The 22,712-nt window shown below is 43.6% G+C and overlaps 1 protein-coding gene across 1 annotated transcript in view; it reads left to right on the top strand.

Annotated features, from left to right (window-relative positions):
- Positions 1-22,712, top strand: part of lamb2 (laminin, beta 2 (laminin S)) — a gene marked incomplete at its 5' end in the record, with an annotated part of 52,985 nt that overhangs the window by 4,376 nt on the left and 25,897 nt on the right. The window contains 5 exons of the mRNA XM_080030773.1: positions 7,019-7,194; positions 7,583-7,718; positions 19,723-19,796; positions 20,291-20,479; positions 21,084-21,147. Of these exons, the coding sequence (XP_079886899.1) occupies positions 7,019-7,194; positions 7,583-7,718; positions 19,723-19,796; positions 20,291-20,479; positions 21,084-21,147 (639 nt within the window). The remainder of the gene's footprint in view (positions 1-7,018; positions 7,195-7,582; positions 7,719-19,722; positions 19,797-20,290; positions 20,480-21,083; positions 21,148-22,712) is intronic.

Below are 22,712 nucleotides of genomic sequence, written 5' to 3'. Positions count from 1 at the left end.
AAAATTAGATTTATTTTTTATCATCTCCCACAATGAAATGGCTACAGGTGAACCATTGATTGACTATATTTAAATGATCTTCATGGAATGTTTTATCTTTCCAACTGCTTGTAGTCTTGTCAAGTTGTCAACAAAATAACGGCGCCGGCCGGGCTCTGCCCTGCACATCGTCTTCTCACATTTTAAATAACACATGACATCAAGGTCAGCGGCCATTTTCATACAGTACTCCAGGTTGATTAAGGAAGGGAGGATGAGAGACGGGAGGAAGGTGAACGGCAGGGCAGAGAGGGGAGTGAAGGGAGCTGAGGAAGAAAAACTGCAGCGAGCAGGGGAACAGCTGGGAGTTAGCCTTCCATCAGACACACAGAGACGGACAATGTCAACTAATTAGCTCGGAGGAGTTAACAATCAAAAGGCTGTTGACTTTCACTCTGCCCAGTTTCTAAAATAATTGTGTGATGGTGAGTGCTAAATGTATCCGCCCCACTGCACTCACTCAGCTCATTGCCTGTCTTAAAGGAATAGTTCAATAAATACATGCTGGAAGGAAACCAGCCGGCGCAGGCACTTCCTGGTTTCTTTCCAGCATGTACTTGATTCATAAATGACATATTCTGTCAAAAGATATAGAGCGCAACATAACGTTGTAAAAAAAAACAAGTCCCAACAAACACACAGGAGCCTTTAGTGATGTTGTAAAGTTTACTTTTTGACTTGCTCCCCTTGACTAGCAGTGTTTGAGCTAAGCTAACCTGGATGAGAGACTTTTGCCCATTCCGTCATCAAAAATGCATGCACACATGTTACAGGAAAGGTTTCTGTTGCCTTTTTCTTCAACCGGAGAGTGAGGCAATAATGTAAAAGAAATTTAAATGCTGAACTTTTCCTTTAAAAAGGTGTTATCTTTATGTCATAGGCTGACTGAGAACGGCTTTAACCATGGTTTTGATATTCTTGGTCATGTGTTTAATTGAACTCTTCGGCCTCCTCCTGTCTGAGTCTACAGCGTCCCTGTGTGCTGTCCATCTGTTTGTTTGTTTGTCTTGGTTTATATCATTATAAACTGTGTCTCACAGCTCCCAATGGAATGTGTCATGTTAATGTAATGCCACCCCCCCCCCCATTCAGTCTGGGATGTATTAGCTTTAGACTCAGTCTACAGGTCAAAGGCATGCTAAAAGGTTAGCATCCTACCAGTTGATCGAATGAGTAGACCAATGCGGTGGTGTATTGGTTAGTGTTCCCCCCCATGAGGCTCAGTCCTCACAGACATGGTTCAAATTTGACCATGGTTGGTTCTCTGCATGTCATTCCCCTCTCTGCACCATTTTATCTATGTCTCTCTCTGTGCTATAAATAAAGCATTAAAATGCCAAAAATAAATCTTAAAAAAATAAAAAATTAGATCTAAAGAATTAGTATACCAAGTGGGAATAAAGGATCAGCGTTGGTATATGTGCTGCCGCTAGAGCGAATAGTACAGTGGTCCACTGCAAAAACCACTTCAGTGCAGGACTCTCCATGTTGTCGACACCATCCAGTCACACTTAGTTAGTTTTTCTTTCTCTCCATCACATGTAATAGGCTTTATTTAAAGTGAAGGACTGAGGCAAACTGAGGCACTTTAAAAAAGTTTGGTAGGCCACTCTGTTTACTGACTGCTTGAAAGCAGAGAGGAAATCAAAGGGAGGGATGAAAGCCAGGAATAAAGGCTTAGCTCACCTGTGTGTGTGTGTGTGTGTGTGTGTGTGTGTGTGTGTGTGTGTGTGTGTGTGTGTGTGTGTGTGTGTGTGTGTGTGTGTGTGTGTGTGTGTGTGTGTGTGTGTGTGTGTTGTGTGTGCGCGTGTGTGCGTGTGTGTGTAATTGTGTGTGTGTGTCGGGGACAGCACCATTCAGCCCTCTGACAGTTTAAGCATTGCCTCATGTCGAAGACATTTTGGCTCACAGTCAGATTTCACTGTCCTTTGGCATAGCATTATGACATCATGGCTTTTTAAACTTTTAGCCTCAGGAATAGGTTCATAACAGTGAGAGGTATGTCACCTGCATGACATCCACATCCGTACAACAGTCTAATAATATAATAGTTTAAAGCTGGGGTGGAGGATTTGGGGAGAGAATGGCAGTTGGGATAGAGATTCGAATCCAAATACCTCAACCGCTCCACTTGTTCTCTTTGGTCCCTCCCTTATGGTCCCTCCCTGACACGCTCTACACCAACAAAGTCGTGCCAAAGTGAATGGACAGTCCCAACAGCCAATAAGAACAGAGAATCGGAGCCTCACTCTGATTGGTCAAAGTGTACAGCTCATGTTAACTTTGACCAATCAAAAATCACATACCCCAGCTTTAATATGAGGATTTCATACGCTGCTGAAAGTAGCTCAATAATAATCCTTTGTGGTGAACAGGCTAAAAAGTTTCACTATGGCACAGGGCTACAGACACACACACACACACACACACACACACACACACACACACACACACACACACACACACACACGCACACACACACACACGCACACACACACACACACACACACACACCAGCAGCAGCAGTGCGACCCCCCCTTGTCTTCTCTCAGCTGTCAGCCTGCATTCCACTGTGCCTCTCCATATATGGCTAGAGAGGAACTCAAGTCTCATCAATCACTAAATCACCTCTGTCCCTTAGAGTCTTAGACAACAATATGATGCTTTCACTTGGAGGGAGGAAGAAGAATCACATTAAGCCTTGCTTCAGCTGGTCAATTCCCTCCCTGCACACCCACACTGAGGCCATGCCCACAGGCCTTCAAAACACAGACAGAGATAAAAACATTGCTGCAATCCTAGAGTCGTACAACTCATAAGTATTTTCATTATTGCTTCACTTCTAAAATATTGAATTAATATATTGATTAATATCAATCTAAAACAAATATTTTCTTATTCCCAGTTTGATGTCTTCCAATGGCTTTTTTTGTAAAGAAAGATTGGTGTTTCTTGCTTTACTCAAAAAGATGACTCAAGCTATTTGATAGATTATGAAAGACCATAGACACCTTTGATATCTGCCTGGCTCCTCACCCAATGTGGTGTGTGTGGGGGGAATGTCAGAGGTAGGGGCATATGACTGTGCTAGGAGGCTTGGCAACTATAGCATGGGAAACTGACAACTCTGCTTATTACCACATAAGCCTTGTGTGTGTGTGTGTGTGTGTGTGTGTGTGTGTGTGTGTGTGTGTGTGTGTGTGTGTGTGTGTGTGTGTGTGTGTGTGTGTGTGTGTTTGTGTGTAAAAGAGAAGTGGTTCAAAAAGTTCTAAACGGTCAACCCTTTTCATTTGGCACCATCAAGCGACTTGTAAAAAGTGATGTGCCATTCATTACTCTCTATGTCTTGTTTTTTTATCAGACCGTGTGATGCCAGATTAGTAGACAAAAACCACTACAGACAGAAACAGATAACAGACAAGAAGACACCTAGTGATTATACTGTATACACATCAGACGTCTGCTCACTCCTCTGAGCGCACACACACATGCACACACACACGCACGCACATACGCACACACACACACACAGACACACACACACACACACACAGACACACACACACACACACACACACACACACACACACACACACACACACACACACGCACACACACACACAGACCTTTGAGAGCGTGCCAATACTTTCCAGACCAGAATAGATATCAAGTTGTGTCTGGATGGGTGTCCCCGCTGTCTGTACGAAGCCTCTGTTCTATGTCTCTCTGTCACTCTCTCTTTTTCTCTCACTCCTTAAATCAGCCGTCTGTCCTGCTCTGTTTGTGTTTTCTCACACTCTCTTCCTCTCTCTGATAGAAAAGGATAAGGGGACAACCTCAGGCCCATTTTATCACAGGTCGCTTACAGTCATAATCTGTGTTCCAAATCGCATACGCTTTTTTTCTATTCTACATACTATAGCTGATCATAAAAGGTTTCTAGTTAGCATGCCCAATTGGGACATACTATTACTTATTTATTTCATCATAACATTTGCATCTTCATCCTGCCTGTTGCATATATCCGTGGCATCCCTGGTTGTTTTCACTAGGAGTCAATGTGATGTGCCGTTGTTGTGATGTCACTCCGTTGCCCACTGAACTGTGTCAGAATCACCCAAATAGCATGCTGATTTCCACACGATCTAGTAGTAGGCATCTGGGTATTTTTAAGAATGCTGCATCTGACCACAAGAACTGGGACATCCTAAATATTTTTTTTACCATACTAAATAGCAGGGAAGTATGGGGACTGGAATGCAGGGATAGTCTTTGCAGCCCAGCTTGTTACTTCCATCTTAACCAAATCCTCTAAGAGGCATCTTCTGTGTAAGCCATGGACATATTATAAGAAAAAACAGCAGATAAAAAAAATGGAGAATGCTTCCACAGTTATATATCTCATACCGTATCTACCTGTTATGGAGAAGGCTCACATTTCTAGGCAACTTGTCTGTGCTGCCTACACCCTCCACAGCAGTGAGATTTCACATTAGGAATGATGACAGGCACACAGCAGGGAGACTAGCTAGCAGTACAGTATAATGGTTTCAGTAGCTGCTGGTGCCTGGATGCACTGTGCAGGTCTACACTCACTGATTAGGGGAGAAAGAAGAAGTACATACTATCACCCTGACACGGCTATGAGAGGGAGCAGCTGGGAACAGTGCAGAGGAGGATTTCACAGAGACACACACGCACACACAAACACACACACACACACACACACACACACACACACACACACACACACACACACACACACACACACACACACACACACTGGACTCTCACTCTAGAGAGGAAACCTGTGTTGGCCTGGCATATAGACAAGTCTCAGGTTGGTGTCAGCCAAATGAGCAACAGGTAGTCAGCTGCTGCTTCTCTGACAGCACTAAGCTTGTTGCAACCATGATAGCACACACACAAAAATGGAGGTATGAGACTATACATTTTCTGTGCTTACAGAAACACTTTTTAGTTATGTTCCCTTAAGTATACAGTATTTTTTTTAAAGAGGACAGTAGCATGCATCTTGACTGACTTACAGTAAGATAACATGAAAGATAGAACACATTTGTATGATGTATATGCCAAGGGTATGTGTAATATCTATATTCTTAATATTATTATCATTCCATTGTGAAACATGGACACAAATGTACTTGAACTGGTGGGTACAACATTGTCTTTCAAAGGGGGAACCTCTCTCCGCATTTATACCCTTTTAGGTACACACTGGTACTTGTATTTTTGAGTGTGAATGGTGCTAATCCAGTAGGATAAACTAGGATAGGATTTTTTTTTCTAAAATCAAATTGACTGATTTAAGTTTACTTAAATGAAATGATTATTTGTGCTTGTATCATTTGCTACAGGATACATTTGTTTGTGCAATAGTCTTCAAAGTCACACACATTATCGGTTTATCTGTCAGTTAAATGTGAATATAATTAGCCCAGTTTTCCGACGCTTGTTAAATGTGCTCCACAGTGTAGGAGTGTGTGTGTTGTTCCATGTTGCCTTGTGTGGACTGTGTGGAGGGAGGATTAACAGAAACAGCTGTTGTGGACAGGCTATATGGACAGACAGCAGGACCCTGTGTCTCTCCACTCCCATCATAGCAGCATACACACAGAGCCCATGTCCCAGAGGCATTCACGTCAAGATGTCCAGTGGAATATGATGCGGCTGCTGCTGCTGTTGCTGGTCATGAAGGTTTATGAACCTCCCACATATAGCACGGCTACAGTCACACCATGGCTCCAGGCCTGGCTCATAGAATGACAAGTGTTTTAGCCATGTCTGTCTTTTCTGTTGGATATTTTTGAGTCACATCATGTCTTGTTTGAATGTAAGAATGTGAATGTAACTAATGATAGGATAAAGTACCTGCCAAAGTATTACTGTATTTAAATTAGTTTTGCAATTGAGGTCCAAGGTAGAAAGTTATGGGTGCCTTTCCGAAAAACCTTTCTTCGATTGTTTAAGAAATATTTGTGGTATTTTGACCATGCTGTATGCCATTGTTTTGTTTTGTTATTTCTGTGTGGTTGTGCTCCATACCATGGCATTATGTTCACAAGTCGCACATAAATTAAATTAAATTAAACATCTCCTTCTTGAGCATTGAGCTATGAGGATATATAATTCAGCAGCCCTTTTCAAGATGTTCCTCATCCAGGCTTTGCTAGTCTTAGTTGACCTGTGGATGACAGATTTAGCCTGTAGCAGGGGCCTCTTGTCGGGTCAGTGCTCCTGAGATATCCTCCTCCTACTGGATGTTGTCTCAACATTAGATTGGCCCTTGTTCAAGCAGTAGCTGTGTCAAGGTCTACATTCATCTTTAAGGCCTGGCAGACTCTAGTGGTTCTGTTCTTATACTAGCAAGATGCTGTCTCTGGCTCACACATCCATTATGCTATTTGTGCTAGAGAAAAAGCATGGTGAACGATTCAACTATATTTGTTGTCAACAGGTTTTGTACAAGTACAATCGTGAGTGTAAATGCAAAACCATTCTACACACAAGTGTTACAAGACCAAAAAACAAACAACCTATAAACGAAATAATTCACGGATGAGAACAAATATACCTGCTTATACCTTAGAAGAAAATAATAGTGTTTTCGAAAACCTTGACTTTCTCAAAGCACGGTATCCCTTGAAAGCAGTTATTGGCCAATGCCTAGTGGTGGGACAAAGCACAGTGAAGCAGTGTCTCAGATCCCCTGGTCCGCTCACTGTAACAGATTGAAGTTACTCAGACGTTACATAGAGTTTCCTGCAGTTCTTTCATCACCAGGAACAGATAAGAACATTTGATTTTTTCCTTTTTCTTAAGGACAGAGAGGAGAACACTGATTACTGTATGTACGCCTGTGAAGGAGGAGAGTCGGATTAGGGAACGGTGGCACTGTGCACTGCTGCTTCCTGTTTGATTGTGATTGATTTCCTGTTTCTCCTCCTCCTCCCTCCAGTCTTGGCTGCTGCTGCTTTGGGCCAACAGGAGCCCGACTTCAGCCACGGCTGTGCCCATGGCAGCTGTTACCCAGCGACGGGGGACCTGCTGGTGGGTCGAGAGAAGAAGCTGAAGGCCTCGTCAACGTGTGGCATGAGGAGGAAGGAGCCCTACTGCATAGTCAGTCACCTGCAGGTCAGACACTCACAGCTGTGTTGTGGCTTTCTCATTGGTCCGTGAAGCCTTTGACCTTTTCAAGTCAATTGTTCAACATTTAGATTTCTTTTTGCTTTTTGCCTCACTCAGGAAAAAGGAAACCATTCCTCTAACTGTGCTTACATTTTTGATTAAGAAATGGGCAAAGGTCGCTCACCCAGGTTAGCTTGGGTTAGTTAAGTTTGTAAAGGTTATCTTTTGACTTGACACCTTGACTACCAGTTTTTTTAGCTAAGCTAACCTGGATCAGCGACCTATAACCCATTTCTGAATCAAAAAATGCCTTTTCTTGAGTATGGCATAAAAGGTACAACTGAAAAATGTTGAACTATCCCTTTAATCCTGACCTTGTGTTGTCCTGCTGCAGGACGAGAAGAAATGTTTCGACTGTGACTCCAGACGTCCATACGACCCCGTGTACAACACCATCAACCACCGCGTAGAGAACGTCATCACCACCTTCAAACCACACCGCAAGAAGTCCTGGTGGCAGTCGGAGAATGGTGAGCACACTCTAAGCACACACTTTATTAACATACTGGAAACTAACAAATAAACCAGGAAATGCCTGTGATGGCTGGTTACTTTCCAGTATGTATTTGATTTTAAAATGACATAACGTGTAAAAATATAGAGCGCAACATTATGTGGTAAATAAACAAGTCCCAACAAGCACACAGGAGTGTTTAGTGATGTTGTAAAGTGTATCTTTTGACCTGTTCCCCTTGACTACCAGTGTTTGAGCCAAGCTAACCTGGATGCAATAATACACGCACAGTTAAGGGAACGTTTTCTATAGCCTTAGCCGGAGAGTAAGGCAAAAATGTTTAGTATTACGTTTAATACTAGGCCCTATTACGTAAAGAAGGTATGAAGCACTGGTACCTATTTAAAGCTAGTCATAGTCTTAGAGAAGAATGAGGCTAATGCATATCTTGAAATGCAGAAATAACTTTATTGGAAAGAGGGAAGACCCTAAAGGTTTATTGAAACCACAAGATGTAAGCAACTGGTAGCTGCATGGAACTTTAAGAGCAGTATTAAGTTTGCACACAAACACACACATGCACACGCACACACACACACACACACACACACACACAAACACACACACACACACACACACACACACACACACACACACACACACACACACACACACACACACACACACTGGCCAACAGCCTCTGACCAGCGACAGATGGGCTTAATAACAGAGTAGGCTTTGCTCCGGCATCTCAACACAGAAAGAGCGAAAGGGGAGAAATGTAAAACAAACCTTAACGGAAATAGACACGTACAAGTTGAAGGAATATTCATTAATGATAAAGAGACAGTGGTAAGGACAGGGTCAGAGGGCAGTTTGAACTGATGTGTTTTCCCTCACACTGACAATGAGTGACTGTAGTAGAGATGAGTTGGACACAGGGCTCTTGACTTGAGCTGGTTGTGAGCCATGTTACTGGAATGGAGTGCTGTTGATGACGGCTCTCAACCCAGAATAGAACAGAGAGAAACAGAAGAAGAAGAAGGGCAGAGGAAGTATGGGGACTATTTTTACTCCTGGTTGCTACTGCCTTTCCATGGCATCTCTCTGTGGCCTTTTCCATGGTGCTGGAGCTGCACAGTGCGCCCATTTGATATGAGTTACAGTGGCTTTGATTGTGTGCACTGCACTTCTATCATGGTGAGGCATGCTGACACCATAAGCAGTGGTGGACAAAGTAGTCATGCCTAGTACTTCAGTCAAAGTATAGATACTCCTGGTCAAATATTACTCGACTACAACTAAAAGATGCACCTTCAAATGTTGACTCAGAGTACCAGAGTATTAGCTTTTAAAAGGACACATATTTAGCTTAAATTATAATGTTATAAAATAAACATTCCTTCATCGCATAAACTTACTATCGTGACAACGTTGGACACTTGCACGTGGCAAATTGGTTTTTAAGAAAATAAAAAATCAACAGCTGACTTTAAGGCTTTGTTTAGCCTGAAGGTAACGAGTAATGTCAGGCTTTCTTGAAATGTGTCAAAAGTACAATGCTTGTCTTTGAAATGTATTTGAGAGAAAGTAAATAGTTCCCAATAAAAACAGATACTCAAGTTTAGTACAAATACACAATAAAATGTACTTAAAGGTGCTGTAAGCGGAATGGTTCTTTTAGCTAACTTCCTGTCAGTTACTGCAGTTAGCAGTCCCCTCGCTCGTCCCTACGTCACCACATTAATGCGCTGCGGTCTTCAAGCAGCAAGTTATCTAGCATCATCTCAGATCTATAAGTGTGATAAAACATGATAAAAACCATCAAAACAGACATTGGGAAGGATTTTTACCTGCTCCGCCATTGTAGGCGCATACACATTCACCCATCTGTTGCTCTGGCGTGCACCGGCAGTGAGACCATGGAGTGTATATACTATATATGAGTGACACGCGTGTCGGTTTGTAGCGTTCAATCTTCTGATTGGATAAAAATTTCGGGATACTACAATAAGTTTATTTGCCGATTACATGCAAAGCAGCTGACTGAGACATCGGCTTTATGAAACGCGCACATTATCTAAGTGATTACTGTATGAATAAAGAGCGATTTTACACTTATATTAACATAAATAAACCGCTTACTTCACCTTTAAGATCAGTACTCAAGTAAATGTACTTTAATACTGTCCACCACTGATCAAAAGGCACCTACAAGTGAGTGTGCAACAGGTGGGTCTTCCATCTCAATTTAGTATGTACAGTATATAACTGAAATTCTTCTCTTTCAACGAAGCTCACAATGTAGTCTTTGAATTGGTTCACGTCAGCCTTCCTTTGTTCACTTACTAAGGAACAATACATCTGCCATGTTCATTCCTTCAACACTATTATGTAAATCATGCTCCATCTTGATCACTTTGCTCTAGTGCTTCAAGACCTTTAACACATACAATACTTAAAAAATATATATTTTTCAACATTTTTGATAGCAAATAATAAAGTCTTAACATCCTAGAGCATACAGTACAGGGTTCAACATAACTTTTTTTTCCTACTGGCCCGCCGGGCCAGTGGATCCGAGTTTTACTGGCCCCTTGTATATTTTCACTGGCCCTGCACACACTTTTTTTTTCTTCATAATTTAGTGTCAATAATTATAATACCTGTATTAGAAAAATAAAGAAAGATAACCAGATCTAAAGGGAATATCTATAATGTAACAGTATAGATATTCCCTTTAGATTTGGTTATTTTTATTTTAGTTAATTATATGAAATGTTGATATTGCTCATACACATAATATAAAACCAGGCAAACATATTGAATTAGAAGCCTTCAACTGAAAGTATGTTGAAAGAGTCGGCCAGTATTTTAAAGTCCAGTAGTTTGATGGTTGTTTTTATTCTTGAATTTGGGCAGTTCAATGAATAGTTCACTTGCAGAAGTCATGTTCAAACATAAAAAAAAAATAAGAGATGAAGGTCTGATCATTCTTTGTGTGGTAGGCTGTTTTTATTACTTTCTCTATATGCATTAGGGATGTGAATGTGTCGACCGAATGACCGGTTTTCCACTTGCGCTCAAGTTGACTTTAAAAATAGAATAGAAATCCGAAAATCAGTGGGTTATGCCGTTTTTTTAATGGGAGATTTCACCGTGTATGTGAGTTCACGTCTGGTCGTGAGCGCGATGCAGGAGTGTCACTTCTCCATGAAGTGTCAGCTTCACATAATAAGAGTCCGGTGTGGGACCATTTTTTCAAACTATTGATAAAAAACAATGCAGTGCAAAATATGCAGCATAAGTTAAACGCTCGTCTAAGACTATGACGTTAAATCACCTTAGAAACACACAATGCCTTCGTCCGATCACAGCAGCGTTTCACTGTGTGATCTCGCCAGCGAGTGAGCCGCCGCGCAGATGAACTGTGGTTTGTGGCTAAAATAATAACCGGGGATATTCTCCCCGTTAGCGATTTCAATGGGAAAGACTTCCGCGATCTGATTGAATGTCTCGAGCCTGAAAACACAGTGCCAAACTGCGCGACTATAGGAACTGTACAGTGAGCGGAGTCCCTCCGTTCGTTTCTGTCTACAACCGACACAATCACCGGAGACGCATTCACAGCGTTTAAATAACGCCTCTCATTTGTATTACCATTGGGGCTTGGATGCAAATACTGTAACATTACGGCGGCAGATAAAGGAAAAGCGCAGTTATCATTTTCTGCACCTCAACCTCTGCTGTGGGAAGAAAGAAAAGGGGGCAAAGCAAGGTAGGCAGCTCTGCCAACGGAGCGAGAGTGCACCCGCTTGTTGCTCCGCCTGTCAAAACGCCCACGCATCGGTTGTCCACTGGCCTTTCATTAAAAAATATATTTTATATTAGGTTTATTATATTGAGTCTTAAATAAACACTGCTTTCATTACGACTCTCAACGCGCATTTCAATGAACCATGATGTAGTCTACAAAAAGATACTGAACTGTGATTGGCCAGTCACTGGCCCGGGCGGGACAGTGACTGGCCAATCAACTTGCCCTGCATATGATTTTACTGGCCCCGGGCCATCGGGCTATACGTTATGTCGAACCCTGCAGTATATGGCCTACAGTAAGTATGGCCTACTGTTTGTACATTCAGCAACATTAGAAGGTTTTGAGTTGGAGTAAATCATTGTGGTTTGTAGGCGGACAGTGGGAGCTCTTCTCCTTGGCTTTGTACTCAGCAACATAAAGTGAAAGTGCTCCTAGAGGGGGAGTAAAGTCAGGAAGCGTGTGGGCTTTTCCGACATGCTCGCTACATTACTGCTGCCACTGACTCAATGCTTTTTCCTGTCAACATGTCATTTCTTTAGCCAAAAAGAATGATTGCTACTTCACTTTGTGCAATGCAGCCATTATTCTCCGGCCCCCATCTGAATGGAAAATTGAACTCAAGAAAAATGAATGATATACAGTAGATGGTTAACTCAAGTGGTTTATGAATAATTAATACTATTCTGTCCTAGCAGTTGTGTCTACAATGGCCATAGACAGATAGCGAACGGCAAAGAATCAGGCTAGTTTATCTTCTTAAGATTTATTGAAGTCCAATTCTTTCATCGTAAAACTATGGAATACAGACAAAAGTATAATTACTAATGAGCCAAATATCCACATCTTATACACACGTTAGCCTGCGCACATGCAGTTAGAGCTAGCTTAATTTACACAAAGAAATAATAAGCTAGGCTGACATAAAATTATAACTTGACAACAATTAAATTGTTGCCTACATATTCACACAACTGTTAATGACGATATCTACCTACAATAACCAAAGGAAAACTTACGGACGTATTCCTCCGAGGATCCGATATTCAGAACAGCCGTACAGTACTTCTCCGTTTTGAAACATGTGGAAACTAAACTCCATCCACTTAAATACAGTAACGTCATCCAAAAACATTATCTCTGTTTCGCCACTAGGCGTCGCCATTGCACCACACATAGTGTAGTGCAGCCTAACAAAACAGTCTCAATACAATTGAATACACATTGACATTTCTTGAACAGAACACTCCCCGTCTGGCGTAATAACTATTATGCCACTATATTATTATTCTCCCATTAATTACCAACCTTGGGAAGAAGTACAACTAACTCATTAATAGGTCTTAAGTACTCTTTTACAGTCCCTTGTTTGGCAGTCTTCACCATGACCTTACGAACTCTGTTGTCACTGCTTGGCATGGTCTTCGTGATGAGCCCAACCGGCCATTCATTGCGCTTCACCTGACAGTCTTTAAGCAGGACGACGTCACCTTCCTGAAGATTAGGTCTGGCCTCAGTCCACTTCCTCCTAGGCTGCAGCGTGGTCAAGTACTCCTGCCTCCATCTTTTCCAGAAGCAGTCTGCTAGGCTCTGGACCTGACGCCACTGGCTTTTGTGTAGGTGGTCGATCTTAAAGTCTCCTGGTGGAGCAGGTGCAACACTGGCTTTTTGAGTCAACAGCATTGCAGGTGAGAGAACTTGAGGCATTTCTGCGTCTGTTGAGACAGGGGTCAAAGGTCGAGAGTTCATGATGGCCATGACTTCAGCCATTAGTGTAGTCAGAACTTCATGTGTGAGTCTTGTGGCACTTTCTTTCAACAGGAGGCCGTCGAGGATACGGCGTGCGATCCCAATCATCCTTTCCCATGCTCCTCCCATGTGTGATGAGTGTGGTGCATTAAATGACCAGGTGCAGCCTCGATCTTGCATGAAGTTTTTTATCTCTGCGTCCTCTGTGTTGATTTGCAGTTCCCCACAGGCACCGATGAAGTTTGTCCCTCTGTCTGAACGTAGATGTTGAACTGGGCCTCTGACAGCCAAGAAGCGGCGCAAAGCATTTATGAAACTTGAAGCTGACATTGACTCTATCAGCTCCAGGTGAACTGCTCTTGTGCTTAAACAGCTGAATATGACAGCCCATCTTTTGTTTTCAACACTGCTCCCTCTTGTTCGACGTGCCACAACACTCCATGGACCAAACACATCCAGCCCGGTGTGTGTGAATGGGGGATCTACAGACAACCTGTCTGCAGGAAGATCTGACATTTTCTGATTTTCCAGTCTCCCTCTCAGCTTCCTGCACATGACACATCTGTGGATGACACTTGATATGAGCTTTTTGGCACCTACAACCCACAATCCTGCTGTGCGTACTGCGCCCGCAGTGAAATGGCGGCCTTGGTGGGCTACTTGGCTGTGGTAATGTTGAACGAGCAGCGTAGCTACGTGATGATTTGGTGGTATGATTAAAGGATGCTTTTCTTGGTCAGAGAGGTCAGCTTTGCGCACACGCCCACCAACTCTCAGCAGTCCTTCGTTGTCGATAAAGGGGTCAAGTTGTTTGAGTGAGCTATGTTGTGACACTTTCCCATCCTGTGTTAGGCTCTTGAACTCGTCTTCGTACACATCTTGTTGCACAGCTTTAATAACTGTAGATTTTGCTTGTGTGTGCTCAGATGTGCAAGGTTTTGTGCAGTAATGCCATTTTCTACAGGTCTCAGTGTGTGATGATTGAGAGAATGACTTTGCGACATGGGTAAGTACAACAACAGCTTTCACAAGACATTTCCAGCTTGAAAAACGCTGGAATCTGTCTGAGCCCAGAGTGTGATTTGCAATTGAGGTTGCCAGTGTAGTCACCTGAGTTCGGATTTCAAGGTCCAGGTCCGGGTTTACAAGCTGAAAACCCTCTGCCTCTGTGTCTTCTGGAGCATCTGGCTGTGTGAGGAACTTGGGACCGGTGAACCAGTTGGTGAGGTGCAGTTGAGCTGGCGGCATAATCCTTGTGGCGTGATCAGCTGGGTTCAGGTCAGTTCGAACGTACTGCCACTGGCTCGGTGTGGTTGATTTTCTTATGCGTGTTACTCTGTTGGCCACATACATGTGAAATCTCCTTGTGGTATTGTGAATGTAGCCGAGTACTACACGGCTGTCTGTGTAGAACTTGACCTGCAGCCCTGTGTCCAACTCTTCCTCTATTAGCTCCATGAGTTCAACAGCGAGCACTGAGGCACACAGCTCCAGCCGTGGGATGGTGTGAGCAGGAAATGGAGCCAGCTTAGATTTGCTCATCACAAAGCCCACATGACATTGTCCGTCTGAGTCTATGACTCTCAGATATGCAACAGCAGCTATGGCCAGAACAGACGCGTCTGAAAAGACGCAGAGCTCCTTAGAATGAGCCTGCGAGAGAGTGACTGGAACATACTGTCTTGGGATATGTAGGTGTTCAAGGTCAGTAAGAGATGTAGTCCATGCTTCCCATTGTGCCCTTTTTTCTGCTGGGAGAGGCGTGTCCCATTCTTGCTGCATTGATGTGAATTCTCTCACTAAGGCTTTTCCGTGCATAGTGATGGGAGAGACGAACCCCAAGGGGTCATACAGACTATTGACAGTGGCCAGTGCTCCTCTTCGTGTGAATGGTTTGACCTCTCTTGACACTTTGAAAGTGAAACAGTCGTTTTTAAGGTTCCAGCTTACACCAAGGCTGCGTTGGAGAGGCAGTGGATCAGCGTTAAAATCCAGGTCTTTGAGATCCTTCGCTCTGTCCTCTGGTGGAAAGGCCTCCATGACTGTGGCGCTGTTTGAGGCCATCTTGTGGAGTCTCAGGTTAGCCTCTGCCAGCATTTCCTGTGTGCGTTTTAAGAGGTCAACAGCTTCCTCCTCACTGGGAACAGAAGTGATGCCGTCGTCAACATAAAAGTTGTGGAGCACAAATTCTTTAGCGTCTGTGCCATGCTCTGCTTCGCCATGCTCTGCTGTGCGTCTCAGTCCATATATGGCAACAGCTGGTGACGGACTGTTTCCAAAGACATGTACAGTCATCCGGTAATCAATTATCTCCTCTTCAGGGCAGTTTTCTTTGTGCCACAGGAAGCGAAGATAGTTGCGGTGATCTTCCTTTACCTTGAAACAGTAAAACATTTGCTCGATGTCCGCTGTGATGGCAATCCTTTCTTTTCGAAAACGCAGCAAGACACCTATTAATGTGTTGTTGAGGTCGGGCCCCGTCATCAGAACGTCATTGAGTGAGATGTTACTGTACTGGGCACTTGAGTCGAACACCACTCTTATTTTGTCGGGCTTTTGGTGATGGTAGACGCCAAATATTGGCAAATACCAACATTCCTCACCTGGTTTCAGAGGTGGAGCGGGTTCTGCTTGCTGATTTTCAATGACCTTTTGCATGAAGTCAAAGAAATGTTCTTTCATTCCTGGTTTCTTTTGAAAGGTGCGCTGTAATGAGTTTAGCCTGTGTTTTGCTTGTTCTTTGTTGTCAGGAAGCCGGATTCGTGGTGAGCGAAAAGGCAATGGCGCCACCCAGTGGTTGTCTTCAGCGAGATACACTTCTTTTTCCATTAAATCCAAAAAGAGTTTATCCTCAATTGACAGGGCTGTTTTTTCATCGTCTGCCGTCCTGAAGAAAACACCGTCTCCAACACAGTTTGTGTCAGCGCTGAAGCCTTTTGAGGGTAAGTACTGGAGAGATTGAGAACTTGCCTGCTCTTTGACATGGATGCTTTTGGGGCATGGTGTGAAGTATGAGGCTCTGCCGTTTGGGAGTATGTTTGTTTTGTAGACATTGACATCAGTAGACTGGTGAGCTCCATCCAGGCAGATCTCTCCTACAATGACCCAGCCCAAGTCTAAGCGTTGTGCGTATGGTGTGTTGTTGGGGCCATTATGCTGCTCACGTACCTTGTGCACACTTAAGACGTCTCTCCCCAGGAGTAGGAGGATCTGAGCGCTGGGATCAGGAGGCGGGATCTTGTCAGCCACTGGAGCGAGGTGAGGAAAGAGCTGTGTTATCTCTGGTGTCGGGATTTCCTCTTTGTCATCAGGCATTGAGTTACACTCTATGAGGGTAGGGAGCTTCACTATGGTTTCTCCATTGAGTGACTCTACAGTGAAGTTACTTGCTTTTCTCCCCGCCGTCTCAACTGTGCCAGAGCATGTCCTCAGAGTGTAGGGAGAGGGGTTACTTTCAATGCCGAACAGATCAAAGAACTGTGACTTAGCCAATGATCTGTTACTCTGTTCATCCAGCACGGCATAGACACGTCTCATCTTTTCACGCTGGTTTGAGGGGTAGACTTTCACCAGACAGATTTTAGAGCATGATCTGGGCTGACGAGAGTTATTACATACTTCGGTGCATTTTGAGGTGACATTAAAGGGCATGTCATTCTTCTCCACTCTGTTTTGTTCTGGTTCACATTTGGTCTCTTCAGCTGACCAGGGGGCAGGACCAGGATGGAGTGCGGAGATATGTTTATCGCTGTCACATTCTCTGCATTTGACAGACAATTTGCAGTCCTTTGCAAGGTGTCTAGTAGAAGCACAGCATCGATAACAGATGGAGTTCTCCTTCAGAAATGCTTTCCTGTCGTCTAGGTGCTTGTTCCTAAAGGTGCGGCACTTAAACAGGGGGTGGGGCTTGTTATGGATGGGGCAATGTTTATCTGGCTCATCAGTTTTCCTTTCAGACTGGTTGTTCAGGAAGCTTGGAGCTGTGGCTGACACCTCAGTCTTCTTTACAAAGACAGACGGCGTGTTGCTGAATTTAGCTGCTCTGTCTGGCTTCTGGCTGTTTGAATAGGTGGATGATGAGAATGCAAAACTTGGGTCGTTTCTGGTTTTTGCTTGGTTGCAAATGAACTGTACAAAAAAGCTGAAAGGTGGAAAAGCTACCTTGTGGTCTTCTTTGTATCTGGAGCCTTGTGTCACCCATCTTTCCTGCAGGTTGAAGGGGAGTTTTTCAACTATGGGGTTAACACCACGTGCTGTGTCGAGATATGCAAGCCCAGGCGTTAGTCCACTCCACATTGCAGACTCCAATTCAAGTAGCAGGTCGCCGAGCTCTCTTAACTGACGAGGTTCTTTGTTGGTGAGGCGTGGAAAATCTTCCAGCCTTTTCAGCAGAGCATGTTCGATAACCTCAGGGCAACCGTAGCATTCCTCTAGTCGCTGCCATATTATTTTGACTGCGTTTGCAGGGCTGGTTACATGCACTGACCTCATTCGTTTAGCCTGGGTGGATGACTCTGGGCCGAGCCATTTGACGAGAAGGTCGAGTTCCTCTCGGTGCGTCAGGTTGAGGTCATGTGTGATGTTCTGGAATGAGGTTTTCCATGCCCAATAATTTTCGGGATGGTCGTCAAATTGGGTCAACCCAGAACTCACCATCTCTCTCCTTATCAAATAGGTGGCGAAATCAGGTATCTGAGGTGGCATGTTGGTGTAGCCTTCTGATGAGACACGAGAAGGAGGGACTGCAGCTGGTTGCCTCTGTGTCGCACTGTTCTGCTGGCGCTCAAAGCCCATACCAGCATGCTGTGGGTAGCCGACGTGGTGATGGGGAGTTTGAGGAAACTGGCGTAGAGGGGGATTTGAATCCATAGGTGCATGCTGTGGGTAGCTGGCGTGGTGATGGGGTGTCTGAGGAGACTGGCGTAGAGGGGGATTTGAATCTATAGGTGCATGCTGTGGGGAGCTGACATGGTGATGGGGTGTCTGAGGAGACTGGCGTAGAGGGGGATTTGAATCTATAGGTGCATGCTGTGGGGAGCTGACATGGTGATGGGGTGTCTGAGGAGACTGGTGGAGAGGGGGATTTGGCTCTGTAGTAGCATGCTGTTGGGAGCTGACGTGGTGATGGGGTGTCTGAGGAGACTGGTGTAGAGAGGGATTTGAATCTATAGGTGCATGCTGTGGGTCAGGAAGTGGTTGCTGAGCGTTTTGTACCGGAGTGTGGTTCTGCACATACTCCCTGGTGCGTCGAGCTCTCTCTTCATCCCCTACATCGCTGTGCCTATCATCCAAGTCTGCTGCAGCTTCATAGACCTCTGCCTCTCTGGATGCTGCTGCTGCCTCCCTCTCTAACTGCAATACCTTGAGCCCTGTTTCCACATCTGCTTTATTGCGCTCTGCTTCTGCAACTGTTCTCTGCCGCTGTTCCTCAATGCGCGCTTTCTCCCTCAACATGGCTGCCTCCCTCTCTGCATATGCGCTCTTTACTTTTAGTGCTTCTGCTTTGGCCCTCGCTTTAGTTGCAGCGCTGCTAGCCGTTGATGAAACAGTCTTGCTTGACGAAGAGCTAACAGATGACCTAGTTTCTAATGTTAGGTCTGCTTTATTTTCTTCTTTCTGAGAAGCCATGTTGTCGCTGTGACTCTGACACTGATGTGATGGAACGCTGTTCTTTGATCTTCACCCGCTGTGTTTCGTCCTTTTACTATTCTGTCCTAGCAGTTGTGTCTACAATGGCCATAGACAGATAGCGAACGGCAAAGAATCAGGCTAGTTTATCTTCTTAAGATTTATTGAAGTCCAATTCTTTCATCGTAAAACTATGGAATACAGACAAAAGTATAATTACTAATGAGCCAAATATCCACATCTTATACACACGTTAGCCTGCGCACATGCAGTTAGAGCTAGCTTAATTTACACAAAGAAATAATAAGCTAGGCTGACATAAAATTATAACTTGACAACAATTAAATTGTTGCCTACATATTCACACAACTGTTAATGACGATATCTACCTACAATAACCAAAGGAAAACTTACGGACGTATTCCTCCGAGGATCCGATATTCAGAACAGCCGTACAGTACTTCTCCGTTTTGAAACATGTGGAAACTAAACTCCATCCACTTAAATACAGTAACGTCATCCAAAAACATTATCTCTGTTTCGCCACTAGGCGTCGCCATTGCACCACACATAGTGTAGTGCAGCCTAACAAAACAGTCTCAATACAATTGAATACACATTGACATTTCTTGAACAGAACAAATACAATCGTATTGGCAGTGACTAGCTGTAAAAAAGCTTTATGTAAACTGGGACTACAGATGAAAATGTGCTTATAGCTAACTCTGGTACTAATCTGGTGCTAAGGAGCTGTGCAATATCCCTGTCAAATAAACAAATAAATAAATAAACTTAATATCTCTCTCTGTGTGTCTCTCTCTCCCAGGGAAGTCGGATGTCTTTGTCCAGCTGGATCTGGAAGCAGAGTTTCATTTCACTCACCTGATTATGACCTTCAAGGTATGGGCTCAGAGCTCCTGTCCTCAGCTCATTCACCCATTCACAATGAGTTGAATGGAGTGGCTCACAGCTCCATTTGTTTTGCACTTTGATATTAACCTGATCATCAAAATGCACTTAAAGGTGGAGTAGGCAATTCTGGAGAACGCTTGTTGAAAAATAAATTAAAAAGTGAAATTCAGTGAATATCACTCCACGATCTGCTACTTGTCTGTACTGTGTGTGTGCTATAATACAATCTGGTGTTTATACACAGCCTGGGCTCTGTAAACTGGCATGTAAACAATGGTATGGAAACAAAACTGGCTCAACAGAGATAGCGTTATGCCGGTTTACAGTGTCTAGGCTGTGTATTAACTCTGGAATTTATTTTCAACGCCAACACAGTATGGACATGTAGTGGCTTACGAGGATATATTCACAGATTTGTTCAGAAGAATCGCTAATGGTACCTTTAAATACATTGCATGATTTTTGTCTTTCTTCTCTTCCAGACCTTCCGTCCGGCGGCCATGTTGATAGAGCGCTCAGCAGATTTTGGTCGTACGTGGCAGATCTACCGCTACTTCTCTCACGACTGTGCCTCTACCTTCCCCGGAGTGTCCCAGGGCCCGTTAGCCAACATCAACCAGGTCATCTGTGAGTCACGCTACTCTGACATCGAGCCCTCAAGCGAGGGGGAGGTGAGCAATGACCCTACATGACACGTCAAATTAGTTGCTCATGATAAATACTCAAACTTTCTAAAACATTTTTTATGAACAATAATAAAACAATGGCACATACGTACATTGTTTCATCTCAGAAGATCTGCCCTGTGTTCCAAATCGCATCATCTTACTTTTTTCTATTCTACATACTACATGTGACCATGAAAATAATTTAGTTAGGATGAGGTAGGCATACACTTGGGATATACTTTTACTTATATTTCTTCATAACACTGCGCCTTGATCTACCTCTTGCTTTTATATCCGTCACATCCCCGGTTGTTTTCAGAATTGGGACATCCTACATTTTCTTGCTACCATACTAAATAGCAGAAAGTATGGGTATTGGAATGCAGCCCCAGTCTTTAATGTAAATGTTATAGTTTACTGTACGCTTACAGCCTGACCTAAAGGAATAGTTTGGAGAAATACACTATTCAAGTGCACCACTGAATACTGCAGTACACAAAGTGGAAAGCCTGATTCACGCACCTGCTGCTGTTGATTTCATTATTACTTCACCTGTCAGATAGTCTAAGTATGTAATGTGTGCTTTAATATGTCTGTCCTGTACTAGGTCATCTACAGAGTGTTGGACCCTTCCATCAGGATAGTGGATCCATACAGCCCCAGCATCCAGAGTAAGTCACACTCATGTTACTTTCTAACAGCAGTCAGTTGGTTAACATGGGGATGAATGCTTTTGGCATGGACCAGTATCCTGTTTCAAGGCATGCCGTGGTTTTAAAAAGTCAAAGTTTCAAAACCACTGTTATTTTCCGTCATACCAGTCTTAGGTATTAGGTATTTAGGCCCAGAAATTGACAATAAAGTGGACTTGACTTGACTAAGATGTTTCCAGTCACCAGCCCCCCACAGCTTCCATGACACCCCCACAGAGGTTAGAGGCTTGATGATGCTGTTTCCACTGATATTCTCTTGTGAAATATGAAACATAGCTGCAGTATCATAAGTTTATTACTTTGCTTTTTCTTTTTGCACTCTGTAGCTACATTGGTCCCCATAAATCAGTCCCCAGCCAACACAATCAGCTCTTGTTATCCAGCTGTAACAGATTGGGTCTCCCTAGGGGGTGTGAAACCTGGCCCTGCCGTGTGTGTGTGTGTGTGTGTGTGTGTGTGGAGGAGACATGGACAGATGTTAAAAGCAGCTGTTCCTCTCCCACACGCTGTCATAGCCGCCATGTTTAGACTGGCAGGACATGAGAGCTTTTCCCTCCAAAAAAACCCTGAGTTTCCAATGTAGCAGCAGAGGGGTTTCTTGTTCTGTTGCTAAATGTCTCACTGTGCGCAGCCAGGCCCAAATGAAGAGCTGTCAGCCAGGGCTTCACATCTCAACTATACATGTTTAATGTCTGCTGCTGGCAAAACAATCAATCAACATCCAAACCACTTTGTGTTGGCTAGCTTTTTTTGTATAATTTCTTTCTGCTCGATGTTTTGCCCTGTGCCCCTGCTCAGTTCTTACTCCCAGCATCAACTTGGTGTGTTATCTTAAAATTGAGACACATTTTACACAGCTAGCTAACTACAGATTCACTTTACCTAATATTTATATGCCCCCAATTAGAAAACAGAAATGCTAAAAAGGTAATTCAATACAATGTTACAGTATTGCAAAGTCTTCCAGGGATATAGGTGCCTAGTCATTGTTCTTCTGTAAATTATTTTGATAATTAATTATTATGAATTATTAATTAAATGAATTCATCTTTCGGGGTGGCGTTTTTTTCACAATGGCAAAGTTAAAGTATATGGTCCCTCAAAGAAAAGCCCTAAGTGTTCCAGGGGGGGCACTGGAGAAGGGGTTGCAAAGTTACTGCATGAAGTCTTGAGTCTCACATTTTGCATCTTTTTGGAGTTGTAACTCCCAGACATGAACTGTTGATGTCATTCAGAGTGACTTACACCTCCCATGGACACCAGCATTGATCTCAAAGCAGTTCGACAGAGCAGCTGGCTGAGATGAAGACTCTTGTTTTAGTCTCAGAAAAGGATTCAGTTACTGCAGATAAAGTCAGTGGGGAAAGGTCAGAATTAGGAAAAGTATGAAACACTGCTGCTTACCCTCCAGCAGGATTTAAAATGACAGGACAAATAGAGCACATTTCCTGTTTTGAGGCTTCATAAAGAGGACTGAATGCAGGCAGAGCTGATGCAATGCTATTATAATCCTCATGATTATA

This window comes from Ammodytes marinus, assembly GCF_949987685.1.
Source record: "Ammodytes marinus genome assembly, chromosome: 7".
Lineage (NCBI taxonomy): Eukaryota > Metazoa > Chordata > Actinopteri > Uranoscopiformes > Ammodytidae > Ammodytes > Ammodytes marinus.
The sequence above is the reverse complement of the archived record's forward strand: the minus strand, read 5'-3'. Positions and strand labels throughout refer to the sequence as shown.